This window comes from Nyctereutes procyonoides, unplaced genomic scaffold (genome assembly GCF_905146905.1).
Source record: "Nyctereutes procyonoides isolate TBG_1078 unplaced genomic scaffold, NYPRO_anot_genome, whole genome shotgun sequence".
NCBI lineage: Eukaryota > Metazoa > Chordata > Mammalia > Carnivora > Canidae > Nyctereutes > Nyctereutes procyonoides.
Window position 1 is genome coordinate 743744 of NW_026575043.1, and position 19725 is coordinate 763468.

The 19725-nt window shown below is 45.0% G+C and overlaps 1 protein-coding gene and 1 long non-coding RNA gene across 2 annotated transcripts in view; one reads left to right on the forward strand and one right to left on the reverse strand.

Annotated features, from left to right (window-relative positions):
• Positions 1-272: 272 nt before the first annotated feature.
• ZKSCAN4 (zinc finger with KRAB and SCAN domains 4) lies at positions 273-7286 on the forward strand. Its single transcript, XM_055322994.1, has 5 exons — positions 273-1099; positions 2406-2550; positions 3906-3988; positions 4932-5055; positions 5955-7286. Exons 1-5 carry the CDS (start codon positions 665-667, stop codon positions 6815-6817), a joined length of 1650 nt encoding a protein of 549 aa, XP_055178969.1. The 5' UTR covers positions 273-664; the 3' UTR covers positions 6818-7286.
• LOC129508092 (uncharacterized) overlaps positions 1121-19725 on the reverse strand; it is a 31214-nt gene continuing 12609 nt past the window's right edge. The window contains exon 4 of the long non-coding RNA XR_008664129.1: positions 1121-1261. This is a non-coding gene — a long non-coding RNA (uncharacterized LOC129508092). The remainder of the gene's footprint in view (positions 1262-19725) is intronic.

Genomic DNA, 19725 nt, shown 5'->3' on the forward strand with positions numbered 1-19725 from the left:
GAGAACGCCTTGTTGGCGGTTTGCTGCCTACAATGTGGTAAGGATGAAGGGAAGAGGACTAAAACCAAAGTTAGGGAAGTCTTCCTTCCAAGCCATTTGTCGTAAAAGGGAAGGAAGGAGAGTGACAGCTAGAGGCGGGCAAGGTCCAAGGGCAGCCACTGCTCTCTCCCAAGCAAGCGCCTGGTGACAGTTCTGGCGTGCTCGGCCAGCCCTCGTGCCAGAGCTCTAAGGATGCCGGGGAAGCCCGTCTTCTGAACGTTAGCGGCCGTTGCCGGCCAACTCCTCGGCCCAGCTTACATCAGAGCCGGGGGGTCGGAAGGTGAGGTCTTATTTCCTGTGCATGCCAGCCGCCCCTTAGTCCCTCTTGCCCCGGGTGCGCCCTAGTCCTGCGACGGGCCTGACAGCGGAAGGGTTAACTCGGCGCTGCCGCCGAGAGTCGCGTCCTAGAGAGCCTTGGAAGGCGAGAGTCCCCGGCTTCCGGTCCCCGGCTTCCGGTCCCCGGCTTCCGGTCCCCGGCTTCGGCGCGCGCCTGGGGAGGGGACGGCTACCGGTTGAAGTCAGAGGCTGGGACACCGGCTGCGCGCCTGGGTGCGGATCGGGTCGCGTGCGGAGGACGCAGGGGACGCCGGGGTGCGGCGGCCGGGAAGGGGGGCGAGGCCCGGGGATGGCCAGAGAGTCGAAGTGCAGCGCCGCCTTGGACGCCCACACTGCAGAGGAGCGGCCAGGGCTCCTGACCGGCGTTCGGACGGTGAAGGTGGAGGAGGAGGACGGCTCGTACCCGGCCGCCGCGGCGGGCGCGCCCTGCAGCCCTGCCCCCGGCACCGAACGCTCCCGCCGGCGCTTCCGGAGCTTCCGCTACCCCGAAGCCGAGGGGCCCCGCGAGGCCCTCACCCGGCTCCGGGAGCTGTGCCGACGCTGGCTGCGCCCCGAGACCCACAGCAAGGAGCAGATCCTGGAGCTGCTGGTGCTGGAGCAGTTCCTGACCATCCTGCCCGAGGAGCTCCAGGCCTGGGTGCGGGAGCAGCACCCCGAGAGCGGGGACGAGGTGGTGGTGCTCCTGGAGTATCTGCAGAGGCAGCTGGACGAGCGGGGGCCGCAGGTAGAGGCAAAAGGCTGAGTATCTGAGAGCCGTGCTCTGTTTCTTCCTGAAGTCTCAAGATCGGAGCGAGGGCCGTTTCTGTCAGATTGAGAAGGTCTCGGGCTCTTTTTGTATGGTGAACCTCTTTGCCATTCGGGAAGAGTCCACGGACCCCGCCTCATGCTAGTATTTTTAAGAACATAAGGGATTACAAAAGTACTCGAATATATTGGAATACAGGTAACAGCCTGAAACCAATTAGTGATAAAATTATATATGTGCTTTTTTAAAGTTAATGCACCAAAGAGTAAGACGTAGCGGCCCGCCCATAACCGGTACAGTTTCACAGGTGCTGAATGACCTTGACAGGGTCTGCCTGGCTGTGCCTGCTTAGGCTGATAACATTTTGGTTTGTTGCTGCCATTCATAATCGAAAGAATTACTGAATTTTGCTTAGACACTAGTAAAAGTAGAAATACGTTTCATTTCTACATTCATAGAACACTTGGAAGGGAGTGGATGAACCACAGGTTAGGAACCTCTGGGTTCATTTTTTACTGCATCTTCCTGCTTCTTGTAGACCATTTTCTATGTGCATTATCCTGTATTTTTGTGTGATCCTTTCGCGGGACACATACCAGATAACTGGTGACCAGGAGACCAAGCTTCTTCAATTGCACTATTGTTCTCGAGCCCTATATCAGTGAAAAGTCATTTCAAGTCCCTTTCAGGTTTTGCATCTTGTACAAAGGACGTGGAAATTCTAAGCTGCACATAAGCTAATGATAATGAAAGTGACTTCAGAACTAATTACAAGTGTCCGGAAAGGAACTTGCATTTAATAAGGACAGACCATATACCAGGCTCTGTGTTAGGTGATTTCACATACTGTCATCTAAGTTGCCGGTCCTTCAGGCCTTGTGAACTAGAAATTATTGTCTTCACTTTTCAGTGAAAAAAAAAAAAGAAATTCAAGTAGTCGGAAACTTAACACTAATTTCCAAAGAGCACAATGTGTATAACGAGGGAGCACCCAGTAGTGGTTAAGAGCTTGGGCTCTGGGGTCCTGCCTGTGCCCCCATCCTAGCACCTTCACGTATTAGCGGGGTGACCTTGGGCTACCTGTTTCAACTCCGGGCCTCTACAGGGTTTTATCTCTAAAACTACAGATAAGACTAGTACCTAGCTCATAGAGTTGTTGTTTTCTGCATTAAGAGAATTAATCTTCATAAAGCTCTTAGAAATAGTGCCTGGAAATAGAAGGTACTAGCAAGCACATAGAAAGCATAATAGAAGTTTTTATAAATAAAAAGTGAATGCCTTCCAGATCCCAGGTGGTGTTGAGGGGCAACTACTCTGTTGTAAGGTGGCAGCGTTGACACCAGCTCAGAGGCCACGGAATACCCAGTTGCAGCCAATGAAGGCTTTGCTCAAGCATGAATCTCTGGGATCCCAGGCCTCACCAGACAGAGGTGAGTGTTATCTTCTGGGGACTATGAATTCTAGACTTCACCCAACTTCATTTAAAAGCCAGACCTGTTGGCATGCCTGGGTGGCTCAGAGGTTGGCATTTGCCTTTGGCTCAGGGCATGATCCCGGTTCAGGGATCGAGTCCCACATCAGGCTCCCTACAGGGAGTCTGCTTGTCCCTCCTGTCTGTGTCTCTGTCCCTTTCTCTGTGTCTCTCAGGAATAAAAAAATAAAATCTTAAAAAAAAATAGCCAGACCTGTTGACAAGTTCTTTATATGCCCATCAGAGACCTACTTTACTTTGAGACTGAGATGACAGGGAAAGTTTGGTAAGTAAACAAGGCTTCATTAAATTGGTGACTGGAATGACTCGATTAACACTGGTGTTTGGGAAGAATTGACTTCTTAATATCACAGTGATCTCCATTCATTGAACGTGAATTTATGGAGATGACCTATGTGGTAGCTAGTGTTCTGGCCCTAGGGTTACAGTTGTCAGTAGACAGATTTATTGCTGCACTGGAGCTTACACTCTAATAGGAAAGATGGCAAATAAAGTAATGATAATTTTAGTTATTGGTAAGTGCTATGAAGACCATAAGGCAAGAAATGTAAAGCCAGCCATAATACCCCAGACAGTGTAGGACCCTGCAAGTCAAAGAGTATAAGTCTCCTATATCCTTGGTGTGTAACTAGGACAGGGTGAAATCACTCCATGGGAAATCACTGTACACATTTGGGCCTGTTCCCAAGACACACAGCCCTGGGACACACCAGCCAACAGGCAGTCTTTATTTTTCCACAGAGGTTCTGACCTAAACTAATTGGTTTTCTGCCCCTTGCAAAGTTCAGCTCTTCCAGGAAAACTGGAAGTTACCCACCTCCTTATATAAGACTTCATTTTCTTCTTTCTGGGCCTAGCCTCATCTGACTCTTCTTAGTTTTTTAAAACTAAAGCAGAAACACACTAAGAGCTACTAAAGAGTTATTTTAAATCAAGAATCTTCTTATCCGTTCTCTCAGCGAAATTCAAGACTAAAGATCTTCAAATGGAAAGCTTTGTTGTCTTTCTGTGTTGCTTTCCTGTCACCGTCCCTCCCTCCCCACTCCCGTCCCTCCCTCCCCACTCCCGAGGACCCTGCCTGCTGAGGTTGCAGGTTGCATATCTGCAGGGGCTCATCACGCCTCTTCAGGCCCTAGTATGGGAGCCCGTAGGGACCAGGCATTCAGGAAAGGAGCGCATTCTGTAGGAGCCTGCTGACAGGAATTTACGGGCCCCGTTTTTGCACTTGGAATCTACAGGTCAGGGAGGCTGGGTACCAGGGTCCATCTCATCCAGAGTGTCTTTCCTTCTTAGTTCTCCAGGTTCCTGGGCTTGGCCCAGGAGGGCGTTGCAGAGGAGACACAGTGGTGGCTGCCAGGCTGCCCCCAGAGCCCCAGGTGAGCTGGAGCCCCCTCCCTAGCAGCCCTCCTGCCCGTGGGATTCCTGGTAGGTCCCTTTCTCCCCACTCCTCCTCCCTCATCCTCTGTCCCTGTGGACTTGGAGTTTTTTCATCTATCCCAAGGCTGTTCACTGTCCTCTGCCTTTATTTTGGTGCCCACTTACAAGAATTTTCCTGTTTTACTCCTAGAGCAGGGTGCTATGTGATTCCCCAGTCTTACCCCATCTGTTTGGTCAGCTCCCATTATCTGTGGGATTTTCTTCTTCCACTGGGCAATTTAGCAAATACAAACAATGTTTTGTTGTGATGGCGATTTAGCTTTGTTTTTTAAAGATTCATCAATTGTGCTGTTAGAGCTATAAACACAGGACTTCTGCCCTCTAGGGACTGAAACTTGAAGGATTAGATGAGGCATGTTCTTTTAGGCTAAGCTAGAATACTAAAATCTGAATGCTCTTTCCTGGACTTTAATACCTTACCCGGTCTTTCACGTCCTCTTCAGCATTTGAGGCCCTATAATGTTTTCCCTGGTTTTCTTCACTTCAGACTGAGATCTCCTTGTATTTTAAAAAATCGCTACTATAAATAAGCCCCCTGCTACCACTCTGCCAAAGCACAGCACAAATATTTTGAAAGCTTTGTGTATGCTTCCCCTCCTTTCACTGTCCTGGTCCTTGTGTTCCAAACCCTTCTACATTCTGAACTATTTAGATCCAAATACGAAAATATTTTTCCTAATGTGTGTGATATTTCTTTTCTTAATGGTTACATATATGTGTATATATTTACAAAGACGTTCTGAGACTGGGTGAAGGAGGCATAGTGAGCCACACTTGATCTTTTTAAAGAGAGCCCCTTTAGAAGGGATGTTCACTGCCTGTGCCCAGCTGTGGGTGTGACTTTGGAGAAGAAGAACTAGGTGGGATCATGTCCTGTTTCAGGGCTTGCTGAAAACTGAAGATATGGCCCTGGCTTTCTCCTCTGTGTGGACACAGCTGGATTCATCTCGAAGCAGCTTCCACAGAGATGAGAGGCAGGAGAACTGTGGCGGCCCGACTCCCCTGGGTAAGACTGTTGGGGGCTGGTTTCCTAGGGCTTCTTGGCATCCTTTGTCGGTTCAAACCTTCTGGACTGTGAGAAGCTGTTGGAACTGTGTTTGCATTCAGAGCCACCATTTCTGAACCCCAGCTGCTAAGCACATGTGTGACTGGCTCTTTCACCCTCACCCTCGTGACCTTGCTTCTCATGTGCTGCCGGTGTTCTGGTTAAGTGGGATGCAGCAGATGCAACTCCCAGCACGGGCCCGGCTCACAGGAGGTGTACGGGGAGTGTTCACCCCTCCCTGCTGCTGGCCTCAACAGAGGCCAGCTAGGTCCTCCTCAGGAAATGGGCCCTGGGACCACAGAGCGTGAAAGCAACAGGTGACTTGGAACCGACGGCAGAACTGACTTGGAGATCGGGGCACAGGACACACAGGGTGACAGCCTACCTCGTCTGAGCTGCCATAGCTCCATGACAGTTTGGCAGGAGCTCCAGCTCAGATCTTTCCTCACCCAAGCCAGTTCTGCTGGAGACCTGCCCTTGTCTGGGAGCAGAATCCCTGCTGGTATTCCTTGTGAGGGATCAGTGTCTAAGTTCCTGCTTGCGCCACTTCTTACAGAAACGTCTCACAAGTTGGACGTCTCACAAGCTACCCTTGCAGGCTCACTGCTGTCTTCTGCCCCGCCCTCCGAGCATCAGCCCCAGTGCAGGGTCTGCCTTTGTCCTTGGGACTGAGAGCCTCTGCATGTGTCCCCAGCGCCCAGTCCTCCCCACCTTCCTCCACTCCCGGGGTGAACCCTGCTTCTGACAGCCCCATGCCTATGCTCAGGTCTCCTTCCTCCCCAGCACCTGTCGTCCTCATCCCAGCACCTGGAAGTCTGTGGCAGGGCATAACTGAATTGTCTGGCCACTTGTTATTTCAGGTGGGGACACACAGGCTGAGATCACGGACCTGCCCCTAGGGGAGGAACATCCAGGACAAGAGCCTGGGGAAATACCCTGCCACCTGGGTGAAGAAGTCTCCCGCATTCCTGCCTGTGCAGAAGCTGGTGAACAGGAGGGCCGGTTACCAAGAAAGCAGAAAAATGCCACAGGAAATAGGCGGCACTATTGTCATGAATGTGGAAAGAGTTTTGCTCAGAGTTCAGGCCTGACTAAACATAGGAGAATCCATACTGGGGAGAAACCCTACGAATGTGAAGACTGTGGCAAGACCTTCATTGGGAGCTCTGCCCTTGTCATCCATCAGAGGGTCCACACTGGGGAGAAACCGTATGAGTGTGAGGAATGTGGCAAGGTCTTTAGTCACAGCTCAAACCTTATCAAACACCAGAGAACCCACACTGGGGAAAAGCCCTATGAGTGTGAGGACTGTGGCAAGACGTTCAGCCAGAGCTGCAGCCTCCTTGAACATCACAAAATCCACACGGGGGAGAAGCCATACCAGTGTAGCCTGTGTGGCAAGGCTTTTAGGCGGAACTCACACCTCCTGAGACACCGGAGGATCCATGCTGACAAAAACATGCAGGATCCTGAGCGTGGAGAGACCTGGGAGTATCAGGGGAGAGGGGAAGGCCAGTGGGAAAATAACGAGGCTCCTGTGTCTTATAAGTGTACCGAGTGTGAGAGAAGTTTCACTCAGAATAGAAGCCTTCTCGAACACCACAAAATCCACACTGGTGAGAAACCCTTTCAGTGTGACACGTGTGGAAAAGGCTTCACACGAACTTCCTACCTTGTTCAACATCAGAGAAGCCACGTTGGGAAAAAAGTTCCATCACAGTGACCCACGTCGTACATGTGAGCTGGTGCTCATTGCTCATTGGCCTGAAGCCACTGGGAACCCTTTCTGACCACAGAAACTGGGCTGGGACTTTGTTTACCACTTCCCATCATCTTATGTCAGAAGACAGAGTCTGGCTGAGATGTATTGTCTTCTGCATTCTAGAAGGTGGGTGGGGAGCAGCTTGTTTGATAGGAGGCTACGGGAGAGTTGTCTGGAACAGGTAGGACCTGAAATGTTTATTCTTACCTACTGGACTGAAATGGGCTTTCAGACTGGCTAACCACCTCCAGCTGGCACCTTATGATGTCTCCTGGGCAGAAGGCTCTGTTGGGAGCTGCTGCTCTCACCGTTTTGCTTATAAAGAATCCTCCATCAGTCGGTCAGATCCATGACATCTTCTACTCCCCATTGTGCCTTGAACACAGGTGCTCATAAAAATACATTAAATATACCAGTGAGGTGACCTCCACAGCTCTCCAAATGCAATGTGCTTTCAGATTTCTGAGGCCTTTCTAACTAAGGCCACTTGGTCTGTGTCTAATTCTCTGAGTTTCTAGATTTTGGGTCAGTTGTGTATTTATTGCTATGTACATAGGATTGTCAGAGTTGAAGTGGGGGAAATCCATATTTCTTCACCACCATAGTACTTGTAGAAGAATGCTGTAAGCAGCTGATCATTCAGACATGGTGAGACTGCTCCATTCATAGAACTCCATTTTTCAATGTTAATTACGTTTGCTCACATTAATTTTGCTACTTTTCAGGGGGAAACCTTTCACATTCAGGTAAATAAAAAGTGAATCAAGTTAGATCAAAGTGATTATGGATTTTGATAAAAATTCTGTGATGTTGAACAGCTTGTTTCTCACCTTTTAGTTATCTTGGGCCTAACAGATTGCTAAGACCCTATTTGTATCCCTTTTTCCCAACTTAGAGCCAACTTGAATCACAGCTTATGCTAGCTAAACAAGTTTCCTCCAGGTCAGAGGATTCACACTAGATGTGTATAGCAAGTTTCATATTTTCGGAACTGCTCTCTTGGTTTGGGATAGGAAGATTGGGTCAGAGGCAGCCAATGAGGATGGGAGCCCAAGTCTGAGCTGTAGGAGAAAATGTGTATCCAGAATTACATTGGAATCCTACTCTACAATATCCAAAGTATTTTTTTATTTAATGTTTTTTTTAAATTTTTATTTATTTATGATAGTCACAGAGAGAGAGAGAGAGAGGCAGAGGCAGAGACACAGGCAGAGGGAGAAGCAGGCTCCATGCACCGGGAGCCCAACGGGATTCGATCCCGGGTCTCCAGAATCGCGCCCTAGGCCAAAGGCAGGCGCTAAACCACTGCGCCACCCAGGGATCCCTCCAAAGTATTAACATGTGAAGCCACAGTAAGAATTTTGTGATACCTCTTCTTTTCATCCAAATCACCTACTGTGTTCTTCAAAGACTGACAGCTTCCTGATATCACCAGCTTACAGCTTTACCAGGCTGTGCCAGGAATGGATTCCATTTCTCCTGGATCTCAGGACCAGAGATCAGGACAATGTTTTATTCAGTTATCAGCATAGTGTTCTCTGTGCTCTCAAGTACCCTTTCTGGGTTCCTACTCTGAAGCACCACAGGCTGACTAGAGACTTTGCAGACTGTGGGGCTCTCCTTCTATCACTTTCCTGTAGTCTTCCATTGCCTTAATTTCCCCTCATTGCAGTCTAATTTAAAACTTCTTTAGCTTTCCAAAATTCTATAGACTTTCTCCATTTAATCTTTTCTGGCTTTTAAATTTTCCTTAGGTTTTTTACTTCCACAAAGCTAGCAATTTCCTTTTCTCTATTTTTCCTAAATATTGGCTAATAGCCTTGATCTTAAACACTGTTCATTTTTCTTTTCACTCTTTATGTCATGGAGAGAAATATATGTGAAAGCTTTTTATAAACCAGAAAGCATTACACTCAATATAATTTACTGAGATTAACAAGGGACCCTATGCCTCCTTCACTCTTTCTGCTCCCTCTCAGCCTTAAAAACTTCTCTGTAAAGGAAGAAATGTAGAAAAATAATTCCAAATGCCTATTCTGTCTGATAATGAAAGATAAAGCATATACATACATACATACTTGGGCTTAGGGTTTCAGCATACTAAAGTTGATAAGACCTGCACATAGATTGGATAGTACCATGAGAATGGTAAGCTGAATGGTACAGAATCTCAGGAAAAGGTTATTTCAGGCTGTGAAATTATTATCACATGGATAGGGTGATGTGTGAAAGAGCTGGGAAGACTAAAGGAATTTGTAAGTAAGACAAGTTTGAAATAGGTACATTGTGGGGGTCTGGGGTCTTCAGTGCCAGAGCAAGGAGTTTAAATTTTATTCAGTAAGTACCAGGGAGCCACTGACAAGATCAAAATACCATCTGGCAGCATTGTGTAATTTCAACTCAAAAAATTATTTGCTGGTAATCTTGGACGTACTGCTTTAGTAAAAGCAAAAGTAAGATTATAAGATGGCTTCAACTCTAGCCTATTTAATAGGCCTGTCAAAAAATTTGTTTCCTGATGAAATTAAAACTAGTAAACTGCTTAGTTAAGATACAACCAGTACTTAGAGTAGAATAAAATGCCACTTTTTATGCTGTTGAAAATTGTTTTTATGAATTTTAGTGTTGACTAGTCAGCTGTTCTACTTCATTTCTCCAACTGCTGCAATGCAGAAATCCTCCATTTTATCTTTCTCCCTTTGCAGAAGTAGTTTTTTTCCACTTGGGTAGAATGAATAGTTATTATGAAAAGAGCTTTTGATGACTAGCCCTCCTAGATGTGTTCTTAATTTTGATAAAGAATATAACCCTATGAAAGACTGTTTTTTCCTTTAGAAGGAAAAAAACAGGGAAGCCTGGGTGGCTCAGCAGTTAAAGTGCCTGCCTTCAGCTCAGGGCATGATCCTGGAGTCCCGGGATCCCTTCCTGCATTGGGCTCCCTGCAGGGAGCCTGCTTCTACCTCTGCCTATGTCTCTGCTCTCTCTCCCTGTGTCTCTCATGAATAAATAAATAAAATCATTTTTTTAAAATAAGGGACAGTTTACCCATAGGGTTATGAAGACCACTTATACAAACAAATGCTGAGAATTTCTAGTTCCAAGTGGGGCTGTAGTAAACCCTGAACTCACCTCCTCCCACAGACCCACTGAATCAAGCTACAGTGGAACAATTTCCTCTGAAAAAGCAAAGGCTGGCTGAGTGACAATCATACACCTGGCAAACAAGAAGAAAATCACTTGGAACCATGTAGAAGAGTTGGAACACAACCTTGCCATAAAGCCCACCCCTGGCACAGTGATCGACAACTTGGAAGGAACACAAAATCTGGAGCTTCTCCCTGAGGAGCAATGGGTTCAAACCCACATCAGGTATACCAGCTTTTAAGACACACTTGAGAGACAGTTCCCCAAAACATACACCTGAAACCCAACAGGGCCTGCATCCCAAGATCCACAAGACTGAAGGGATCTGAGGAAGTGCTCTTACAGGACTCAGAAGCAGCTGATAGTACTCAGATTGAAAGTGAAGGAGAGTTACCTGCTTCTTTTAAAACACTGGCCTAAGGAGCAGCTTCAAACTGAATATATACTTAGGAGCCTACTGAAACATTCCAGAGAGGAAACTGGCAGGTGCCATCTTTGCAATCTGCCTTTACCATGCTCCAGAGCACCAATATCTTTCATAAGGGAGCTTTTACATGCCTCTAGTGTCCCAATTTTTGCGGCTGCCTCCTAGGGCATGCCTCTGGATCACTTGGCTCTGGAGGCCAGGGGAGCTTCCATTCCTAGTCTCTTCAGGCTATATTTGGTGTCCCCCCAAAAGGAGCTCATACCCAGCCTGGTGCCCCAATTTTTGTGATTGCAAGAGAAGAAGAAAGGAACACAGAGACTACAAAAACAGCCAGAAAACAATGAACAAAATGGCAATAAATACATACCTATCCATAATTACCTTAAACATAAATGGACTAAATTTTCGAATCGAAAGACATAGAGTGGTTAAATGGATAGAGACAAAACCCATCTCTATGCTGCCTACAAGAGACTCACTATATATATGAGAACACACAAGACTGAAAGTGAAAGGGATGGAAAAAAGATACTCTATGCAAGTGGAAAACAAAAGAAAGCTAGAGTAGCTAAACTTAATGAGATAAACTAGACTTTAAAACAAAGACTAATGACATAATGATAAAGGGGTCAATCCAACAAGAAGATATAACATTTGTAAATATTTATGCACTCAACTTAGGAGCACTTGAGTATATAAGCAAATATTAAACAGGAATAAAGGAAGAAATAGTTCCACAGACCAATATTTCACTCTATGTAACTAAAATTTAAATTTTTAAAAAGAATAAAATGAGAAATAGCAATATAACAAACCAATATTTCACTCTATGTAACTAAAATTTAAATTTTTAAAAAAGGAATAAAGTGAGAAATAGCAATATAACAATAGTAGGGCCTTACATTGATGGACAAATAATCCAGACAGAAAATAAGGAAACACTGGCCTTACATATGTTAGGCCAGGTAAACTTAACATATTTATGGAACATTCCACCCTAAGGCAACAGAATACACATTCTTCTCAGAAGCACATGGAACATTTTCCAAAATACACCATATATTATGCCACAAAACAAGTCTTAATAAATTTGAAACGAATGCATCATATAAGTATCTTCCAGCCACACTGGTATGAAATTAATTATACAAAGAAAACTAAAAATTCACAAATATGTGAAGATTAAATGACTTGCTACTGAACAGCTAATAGATCAAAGGAGATAACAAAAAATACCTTGAGACATGAAAATGGGAATATAACACTATATGGGATGCAGCAAAAGCAGTTCTAAGGACAAGTTCAGAGTGATAAATGCCTATCTCAAAAAACAAGAAAAGTCTCAAAAAATCTAACTACACATCAAGAAACTAGAAAAAGAAGAACAAATGAAGGCCAAAGTTAGCAGAAGAAAGATTACAGCAGAAATAAATAGAGACTAAAGAGACAGTAGGAAAGATCAATGAAACTAAAAGCTGGCTCTTTGGAAAGAAAATTGACAAACCTCTAGCTAGACTCATGGGGCGGAGGGGAGACTGAGAAGAGGACTCAAAAATCAGAAATGAAAGAGATGTTACAATTGATACCACAGAAACACATAGGAACAATTTTAGGCCAACAGCTTGGATAACCTAGAAGAAATGGGTTCTAGAAGAAATTCCTAGAAATATACAACCTACCAAGACTGAATCATGATGAAATAGAAAATCTGAACAAAAACAGTTACTAATAAGGAAATTTGAATTAGTAATCAAAAATGTCCCAACAACAACAAAAAGTCCAAAAGCTTCACTGGTGAATTCTACCAAATGTTCAAAGAATAACGATCTTTCTCAAATTCAAAAAAAGAGAAGGGGAAGGAATTTCACACTCATTTTGAGGCCAGTGTTACCCTGTTATCAAAATCAGATAAGGATGGCACAAGAAAGGAAAATTATAGCCCAATATTCCTATTGAATATAGATGCAAAAATCCTCAAAATATTAGCAAACCAAATTCAACAATACATTAAAAGAATCATAGACAATTAAATGGGATTTATTCCAGGGATGCAAGGATGGTTCAACTTCTGCAAATCAGTCAATATGATACACCAGCACATTAACAAAATGAAAGAGAAAGATAGCATGATCATCTCAATAGATAGAGAAAAAGCATTTGACAAAACTTATCATTTATGTTAAAAATTCTCAACAAGGTGGGTGTAGAGGGAACATAACAATGAAGGCTGTACACAACAAGCCCACAGCTAACATCATACTCCAAAGTGAAAAGCTGAAAATGTTTTCTCTAAAATCAGGAACCAGACAAGGCTGCCCACTCACTACTTTTATTCAACGTGGTATTGAAAGTCCTAAAAGAAAAAAAAAAAAGAGAGAGAGAGAAGAAGAAAAAAAATAAGTCCTAGCCACAGCAATTAGGCAAGAAAAAGATATAAAATGTATCCAAATTAGAAAGGAAGAAATGAAACTCATTATTTGCAGATGACATTTCATACATAGAAAATACTGAAGACTACACATACACACACAATTAGAACCACTAAATGAATTCAATAAAGTTATAGGATATAAAACCAATACACAAAAATCTGTTGTTTCTATTCAATAATAATAAACTATCAGAGAGATTAAGAAAACAATACCATTTATAATTACACCAAAGAGATTAACATACCCAGAAATAAATTTAACTAAGGAGGTAAAAGATCTATATGTTGAAGACTGTAAGACATTAATGAAAGAAACTGAAGACAAGTAAATGGAGATATTCAATGTTCATGAATTGGAAGAATTCATATTGTTAAAATGTCCATACTACTTGAAGCAATCTACAGATTCAATGAAATTCCTGTTAAGATTCCAATGACTTGGGAAACTTTTGCATTGGGTGGGAAATGGAATCATGGATTCAATAGGCCGTGGTGGCACACTCACTCTTTGTCCTTTCACTTTGCATCAGTACCTATTGTTTCTCCTTTCAAGAATAGGATTTTTTCCATCTGAAAGAATTATCCTAGGATAAAATTTTAAAAATTCCAATGTCAGCTTCAGTTGAGAAACAGCCTTCTGCAGTCTCCTCTGCAAATGGGCTCCATGGCCATCCCCACCACTTGTGATCACCCACCAAGGCCTGCATGGTGTCACCACCGAGGTTTCCACCAGCCCACAAGTGACAGCAGCTCACTCCTGGCCACCCATGACTATTGCTGGTGCCAACTAGGCTCCACTTCCAATAACTGCTTCTGCAGAAGTGCAGAGTATGCTGGGGAAGCCATCCCTCACCACCCAAGTCTCTCCAAGGCTGACCTGGGTCACTGGTGGGCAAGCTTCTTTTTCAGGAAGTCCGCTTTCCCATTCATGGCTACAGTGTTCAAGTCCTCAGAAAGTTCAGAATCTTCTCAGGCCTCCAGTAGCATGATCACCTGTAACTTGTTCTGGGAGCCATGAGGAAGCAGCCTGGTGGCCAGCCTGGCAAAGCCAACACCAGGCTCCAGGAGGTGCTAGGCCCATCAGTGCCCTTCCTTTCCCTTCCTCTCCTTCCCCTTAGATTAGGCAGGCTGCACCAAGCAGAAGCAGTTGGGTTCTTTTATATCAAATAGTAAAACACCAAAAGGAAGTTGAGAGAATCCCGTTCTTTTTTTTTTTCCCCCATTCTTTTTTATCCAAGCCATCCACAAACCTTCCTGATACCCTGGAACCATGTGCCTTGTACCAAGTGAAAAATAAACTCCAAGCAGCCATTTGGAAAAAAAAATTCTAATGGCATTTTTCACAGAAATAGAACAATTTTAAAATTTGCATAGAACCATAAAAGACCCTGAATAGACAAAGGAATCTTGAAAAAGAAGACCAAAGCTGAAGTCATCATGCTCCTTGATTTCAAACTATATTATAAAATTACAGTAATTAAGAGTATGTCATTGGCATAACATTCACATAGAACAGTGAAACAAAATAGCCCAGAAAAAAGCCCACCCATATATGGCCAATTAATTTATGACAAAGGACCCAAGAATATATAGTGGGAAAAAGTCTCTTCTATAAAGGTGTTGAGAAAAGTAGACAGTCATATGCAAAATAATGAACCTGGACCACTATGTTATACCATATACAAAGATTTGGATTAGACTTGAATGTGAGGCCTGAAATGTAAAACTCCCAAAAGAAAACACAGGCAGTAAGCCTCTTGATGTAGGTCTTGGCAGTGATTTTTTGAATCTGATACCAAAAGGAAAAGTAAATAAGTGGGCCTGCATCAAATTAAAAAGCTTTTGCAGACCAAAGGAAACTATCAACAAAATGAAAAGGCAACATATAGAATGGGAAAAGATATTTGCAAATCACATTATCTGATTAATATCTAATATCCAAAATACATAAGGAACTCATACTACTCAATAGCAAGACAAAAAAAAAAAAACCAATTAATAAATGGGCAGAAGATCTGAATAGACATTTTTCCAAAGACATACAAATGGCCAATGGGCACCTGAAAAGATGTTCAATATTAATCATCAGGGAAATGCAAATCAAAACTGTAATGAGATATCCTCTCACACCTGTTAGAATGGTTACTATTAAAAAATAAAAAAGACACAAGAAATAAATGTTGGCAAGGATGTGGAGAAAAGGGAATCCTCATGCACTGTTTGTGGGCATGTTAATTTGATTCAGCCCCTATGGACACAGTATGGAGGTTCCTCAAAAAATTAAAAATTGAACCACCGTATGACCCAGCAATTCCATGTCTAAATATTTATCAAAACAACCACCACCAACAACAAAAGACTAAACAAGGGACACTTGGGTGGCTCAGCAGTTGAGCATCTGCCTTCAGCTCAGGGCATGATCCCAGGTTTCTGGGATTGAGTCCTGCATCAGGTTCCCCTGCCTATGTCTCTGTGCCTCTCATGAATAAATAAAGAAAATCTTTAAAAAATAAAAAGACAAACACACAAACAAAAAAACCAGAAACACTACTCAAAAAGATATATGTACTTTTGTGTTCAGTGCAGCATTATTTACGATAGCCAAAATATAGAAACAACCTAAGTGTCTGTTGATGGATAAATGGATAAGAACTGTGGTATATATACACAACGGGATATATGACAGTGGTTTGGAAGGGCTATCTTCCCACTCACCTTTGTTTAGAAACCTGTCTTTGTTGGTATCACATCCAGCATTTAGGCATTATTAATTGGTGGCTGATTGCTCTATTGTTTTCAACAATACCTTGTGCCATAAAATATTCAAGTATGATACAATTAAATTTAAACCCCCTTTTATGGATAGTTTTTGAGGACAATATGTATAACATTTCTGTCTCACCCCATGGGGGCTATTCTCTCTTGTCTTTTTCCCTGGTTCTCCCTGGTAAATTAGCCAGCCTCCTAAGATTTATTATTTAGCTTCCATGGAGTTATTAGTTTCCTTTAAAATTGCCAACTACCAAAATCTACACTGTTTCAGAGAGTACCTTTAGGCTTGACCTTTCCCATAATCTGTTCCAAGTATAGTCTGTTCCACTGGGGAGAGCCTCAGAGCATTCTGCTCTTACATTCACCTCTTCCCCATGGCAAAATATGGGTTACTGCTCCAGAGCTGAGGACAGGAACAGTGACCCACTTCTCTCAGCGACACTTCTGCATTATGATTAGGGTGCTGAGCAGGCAGCAGCCTTTAGTCTTCCCAGTATGAAACTTCTGTGAGCTATGAGTGAGCTTGTGTGAGGGCTTTTAAGGCTCCACTATTCTTAGCCTGCCATGGTGCCTCAAGTAGAGCCTCTGCTCTATGAATATGGGCTGGGTGGAGGAAAGAGTGCTTGACTTACTGGTCATATTGCCTGGAATTTAGTCTCTGAAAAATATAACTTTGGAGGAATTGAAAAAAAGTGCTGGTGCCTTGTCCCTCTTGGGGTGGTACCTTAGCCTTCGCTAGACCCTGGGAATTGGGAGCCCCATCTTTCTAGACATTCCCACCTAGACTGGAGCTTCCCTCATGCTGAGCCAGTGGATGGGGATAGGATAGGAAGTGGTTCATGGCACAAGTGCTACAAACTGTGTTCTTACGAAAATTTAGTACATTTTCATTTATTTGAGAGAAAGAGAGAGAGCACGCACAAGCGGGGGCGGGGGGGGGGAGCAGAGGGAAAGGGAGAAGCAACTCTCCACTGATAAGGGAGTCCAATGTGGTGCTTGATCCCAGGACCCTGAGATCATGACGGGAGCAGAAGGCAGACACCCAACTGACTGAGCCACCCAGGCACCCCATGAAAATAGATTTTCTTGAACAAATGTTTCCCTATTTGCTCTTAGGACAATTTCGAGAGACTGTAAGTGATAGCATTCGCCAGTAATGACTGTTTCACTCTGAGTGGGTCCATGGAGCTCCTATGCTGCCAATTCAGAAGTTGCTTTTAAGATTTAATTTGTAATTATTTATTCCTATTTTAATAATGGGTATTAAATTTTTATTAGTCATAGTCCACCCTTCTTTTAATGTGCTATGGATTTTTTTGGCTAGTATTTATTTGGGATTTTTGAATTAATATTTATAAGTAAATATGAATGGTAGTTCTCTCTATGTTAGTTCTGACATCTTAATATCAATGTAATATTTACTTTATAAAAAGAACTTGTCTTAAACTTATACAGTGATGTATGTCAATCATTTCTCAACAAAGCTGAAAAAAAAACCCAATTTGGAATAATTCCTTTTAAAAAAATCTAATCTCCAGAAAAGTTTAAATAGAATGGCTTTATGTTCATTAGAGTTTTTATACATTTTATACATTTTACTGTGAAATTCACTGAACCTGGTGCTGTCTTAGGGATAGAACTTTGACAATCTTTCTGTTTCTTCAGTCTCCGGCAGAGATTGCTCATTGTCCACCCAACATCCATTTTCCCTTTCCTACTCAGAGCCATAATCCTGATTCTATCTGGATGCAGTGTCTCAGGAATACAGGACCACATTTTGCAGTGCCATGATTACGTCATCAAGAAGGTTTCGCAGCATCTCAGAGAGAATGACAGTGAGGGATGGAGACCGGGCTACCGGGAAATGGTAAGGGACCAAAGAGCAAGCAGTCTCTGCAAACACCCACACCTTCCTCTTTGGATGCGCCCCCGAACCACAAGTCAGTACTTCTTCCTAAACACACGGAGAGGGGACGTGGGGACATGAAGCAAGACATTTCCTAGCTTCCGCCTGTGCGGACAACGCGGGCAGGGACCCGGAAAACCTGCACAAGGCAACCGTCAAGGCAGCTCAGCCCCACGTGGGCCTTCTGATGTGGATGAGGTTGCAGTGATGGCAAAAGCTCTTCCCACCCTTGCATCAGTGAGGCCACTCACCTGTTGGCTCTTTGGGGCTCAGGGAGGAAGGCAGGCCCACAGCAACTCTTCCCGCACGGCTGCCCTGGTGGGGCCTCCCTGGCCCAGGGCTCCTCAGGTGCTGGGTCAGCCCCATGCTCTGAGGGAATGCCTTCCCACACTCCTGCACTCCTGAGAGTGGGGCCGCTTCTGTGGGCTATGGCCCCTTGGGTTCCACCAGCAGGTCCTTCCTCCCTCCTCACATACACAGCATCTCTCCCCAGGGGGGTTCTCCGCTGGCCAACAAAACCGAGCTCTGGGCAAAGCTCTTCTCACACGCATGAGATAGCTGCTGCCCTTCCTGCCCTGGGGGGCTGCCCAACCAGCAGGGCCCCAAGCACTCCATGTGGGGACCCTAGGAGCCTTCCTCCCAGGTCCATCCCTAGATATCCCCCCAGGAACCCAGCTGCCTCAGGGCCAGGTTCCTCTGCACCAGAGCTCCTGCTCAGCCGCTTGTTTGGCCTGAAACAGAAAGACCAAGCAAATGTCACCTGTTCTCGGAGTCTGCGGAAGCTCACACTGTGTGCACAAAAGGACAGGGTGCTCCTAACGTGCTGGACCCCACATCACAGAGCAGAGGCATTAGAAACCCAAGGGCTGGTGTGGGAACACCTTCCTCTAGGTAATAAGGAAGTCTGGTGAATTCAGCAAAATACAGTTCAGCCCAGCCTTCCCTTCCACACAGCCTAGGCCTGGAGAGAATTCTTCATGGGGAGGGCTGATCTAGATCAGCGTGGCTTCTCTTAGTTCCCCTCAGAACTCCCTCCCCGTGGAGCATCTGGGTGGTTCAGTTGGATCAGGTCATGCTCTCAGGGTCCTGGGATCGAGCCCCACATCATGGTCCGTTCTGTGAGGAGTCTGCTTGAGATTCTCTCTCTGCCCCTCCCCCAACTGCACACACCTGTGCTTGCTCTCTCCCTCTCTCTGAAAAATAAGTAAATAAATCTTAAAAACAACAAAAACCTCCTTTTAAGGTGGTAAGCCTCACAGTGACCAAGGGGAGTCACCCCGTGGACTCATTCCTTTATGGGACAAGCATTCAATCGCACTCTTCCAGTGGCAGTGGCAGCACCCAACGACTATCAAATGGGCAACACCCCAAGTGTGTTCCTGGCATGAGGCCCTTACAGGCGCTGCCCTCTGCCTGGAAAGCTCTCAGCTCAGGTAACAGCAAGTCTCCTTCTCTCATCCCTTTGCTCAGCTCCCCCTTCCTTACTTCTTCCACTTTCTACTGCAGTCAGCTCACCGGGGCCACGGCACTCACTGTCTCCCTTCCCTGGTCCAGTCTGCTCATTCCTCACTGACCACCTTCTCACGCACTCATCACCCTTCTATTTGTCTCCCCCTTGCCACAACCAAATATCCACAGCAGCAGGATCTTCCTGTTCTGTTTCTGGAGTCATGGCTGGCACAAGGCAGTTTTCAATAAATACTTGTCGCATGAGTAAAAGAGAAAGCACCAGAGCCAATCCAACTACTATGACCTCAAATGACTGGCCCAGAGTTGGCACCAGCAGCAAACCATGCCCCAGAGAACCAGTCCATGTGGGATAGCTGTCCAACCAGTCCAGTCAGATGCAGAGGAGTTGAGGGCAAGAAGGGAGACAAATAGGCCCAAACCATCTCAACACTGGGCAGCAGCCTCATGGTCCCCTGAGGATGCCTTGGTCCCCAGGGATGAGTGTTGGGGATGCCATCAAGAACACATGACCATCCAGTGACCCATGAGCCAGACCCAAGCACTGGATGCTCCTGACCTCCTCTGACCCTGGAATGTGAGCTCCCCCTGCCTGCCCCACTCCTAGGAGCTGCCCCAAGGACAGCGACAGTGCAGGGGGTGGTATGGAGCAAAATGGACAGCACCTGACTGAGGCCAGTGAAGACCTCTCTATATACTTTTCAGATCTGGCTGGTGGGTGT

What these genes read in the sequence shown, in the direction of transcription:
- ZKSCAN4 (XM_055322994.1), top strand. Translation starts at nt 665, where the DNA reads ATGGCCAGAGAGTCGAAGTGCAGCGCCGCCTTGGACGCCCACACTGCA. An exon ending in CCAGGCCTCACCAGACAGAG is followed by an intron (nt 2,551 to 3,905) that starts GTGAGTGTTATC and finishes TTTCCTTCTTAG; the next exon opens with TTCTCCAGGTTCCTGGGCTT. An exon ending in TGGCGGCCCGACTCCCCTGG is followed by an intron (nt 5,056 to 5,954) that starts GTAAGACTGTTG and finishes TTGTTATTTCAG; the next exon opens with GTGGGGACACACAGGCTGAG.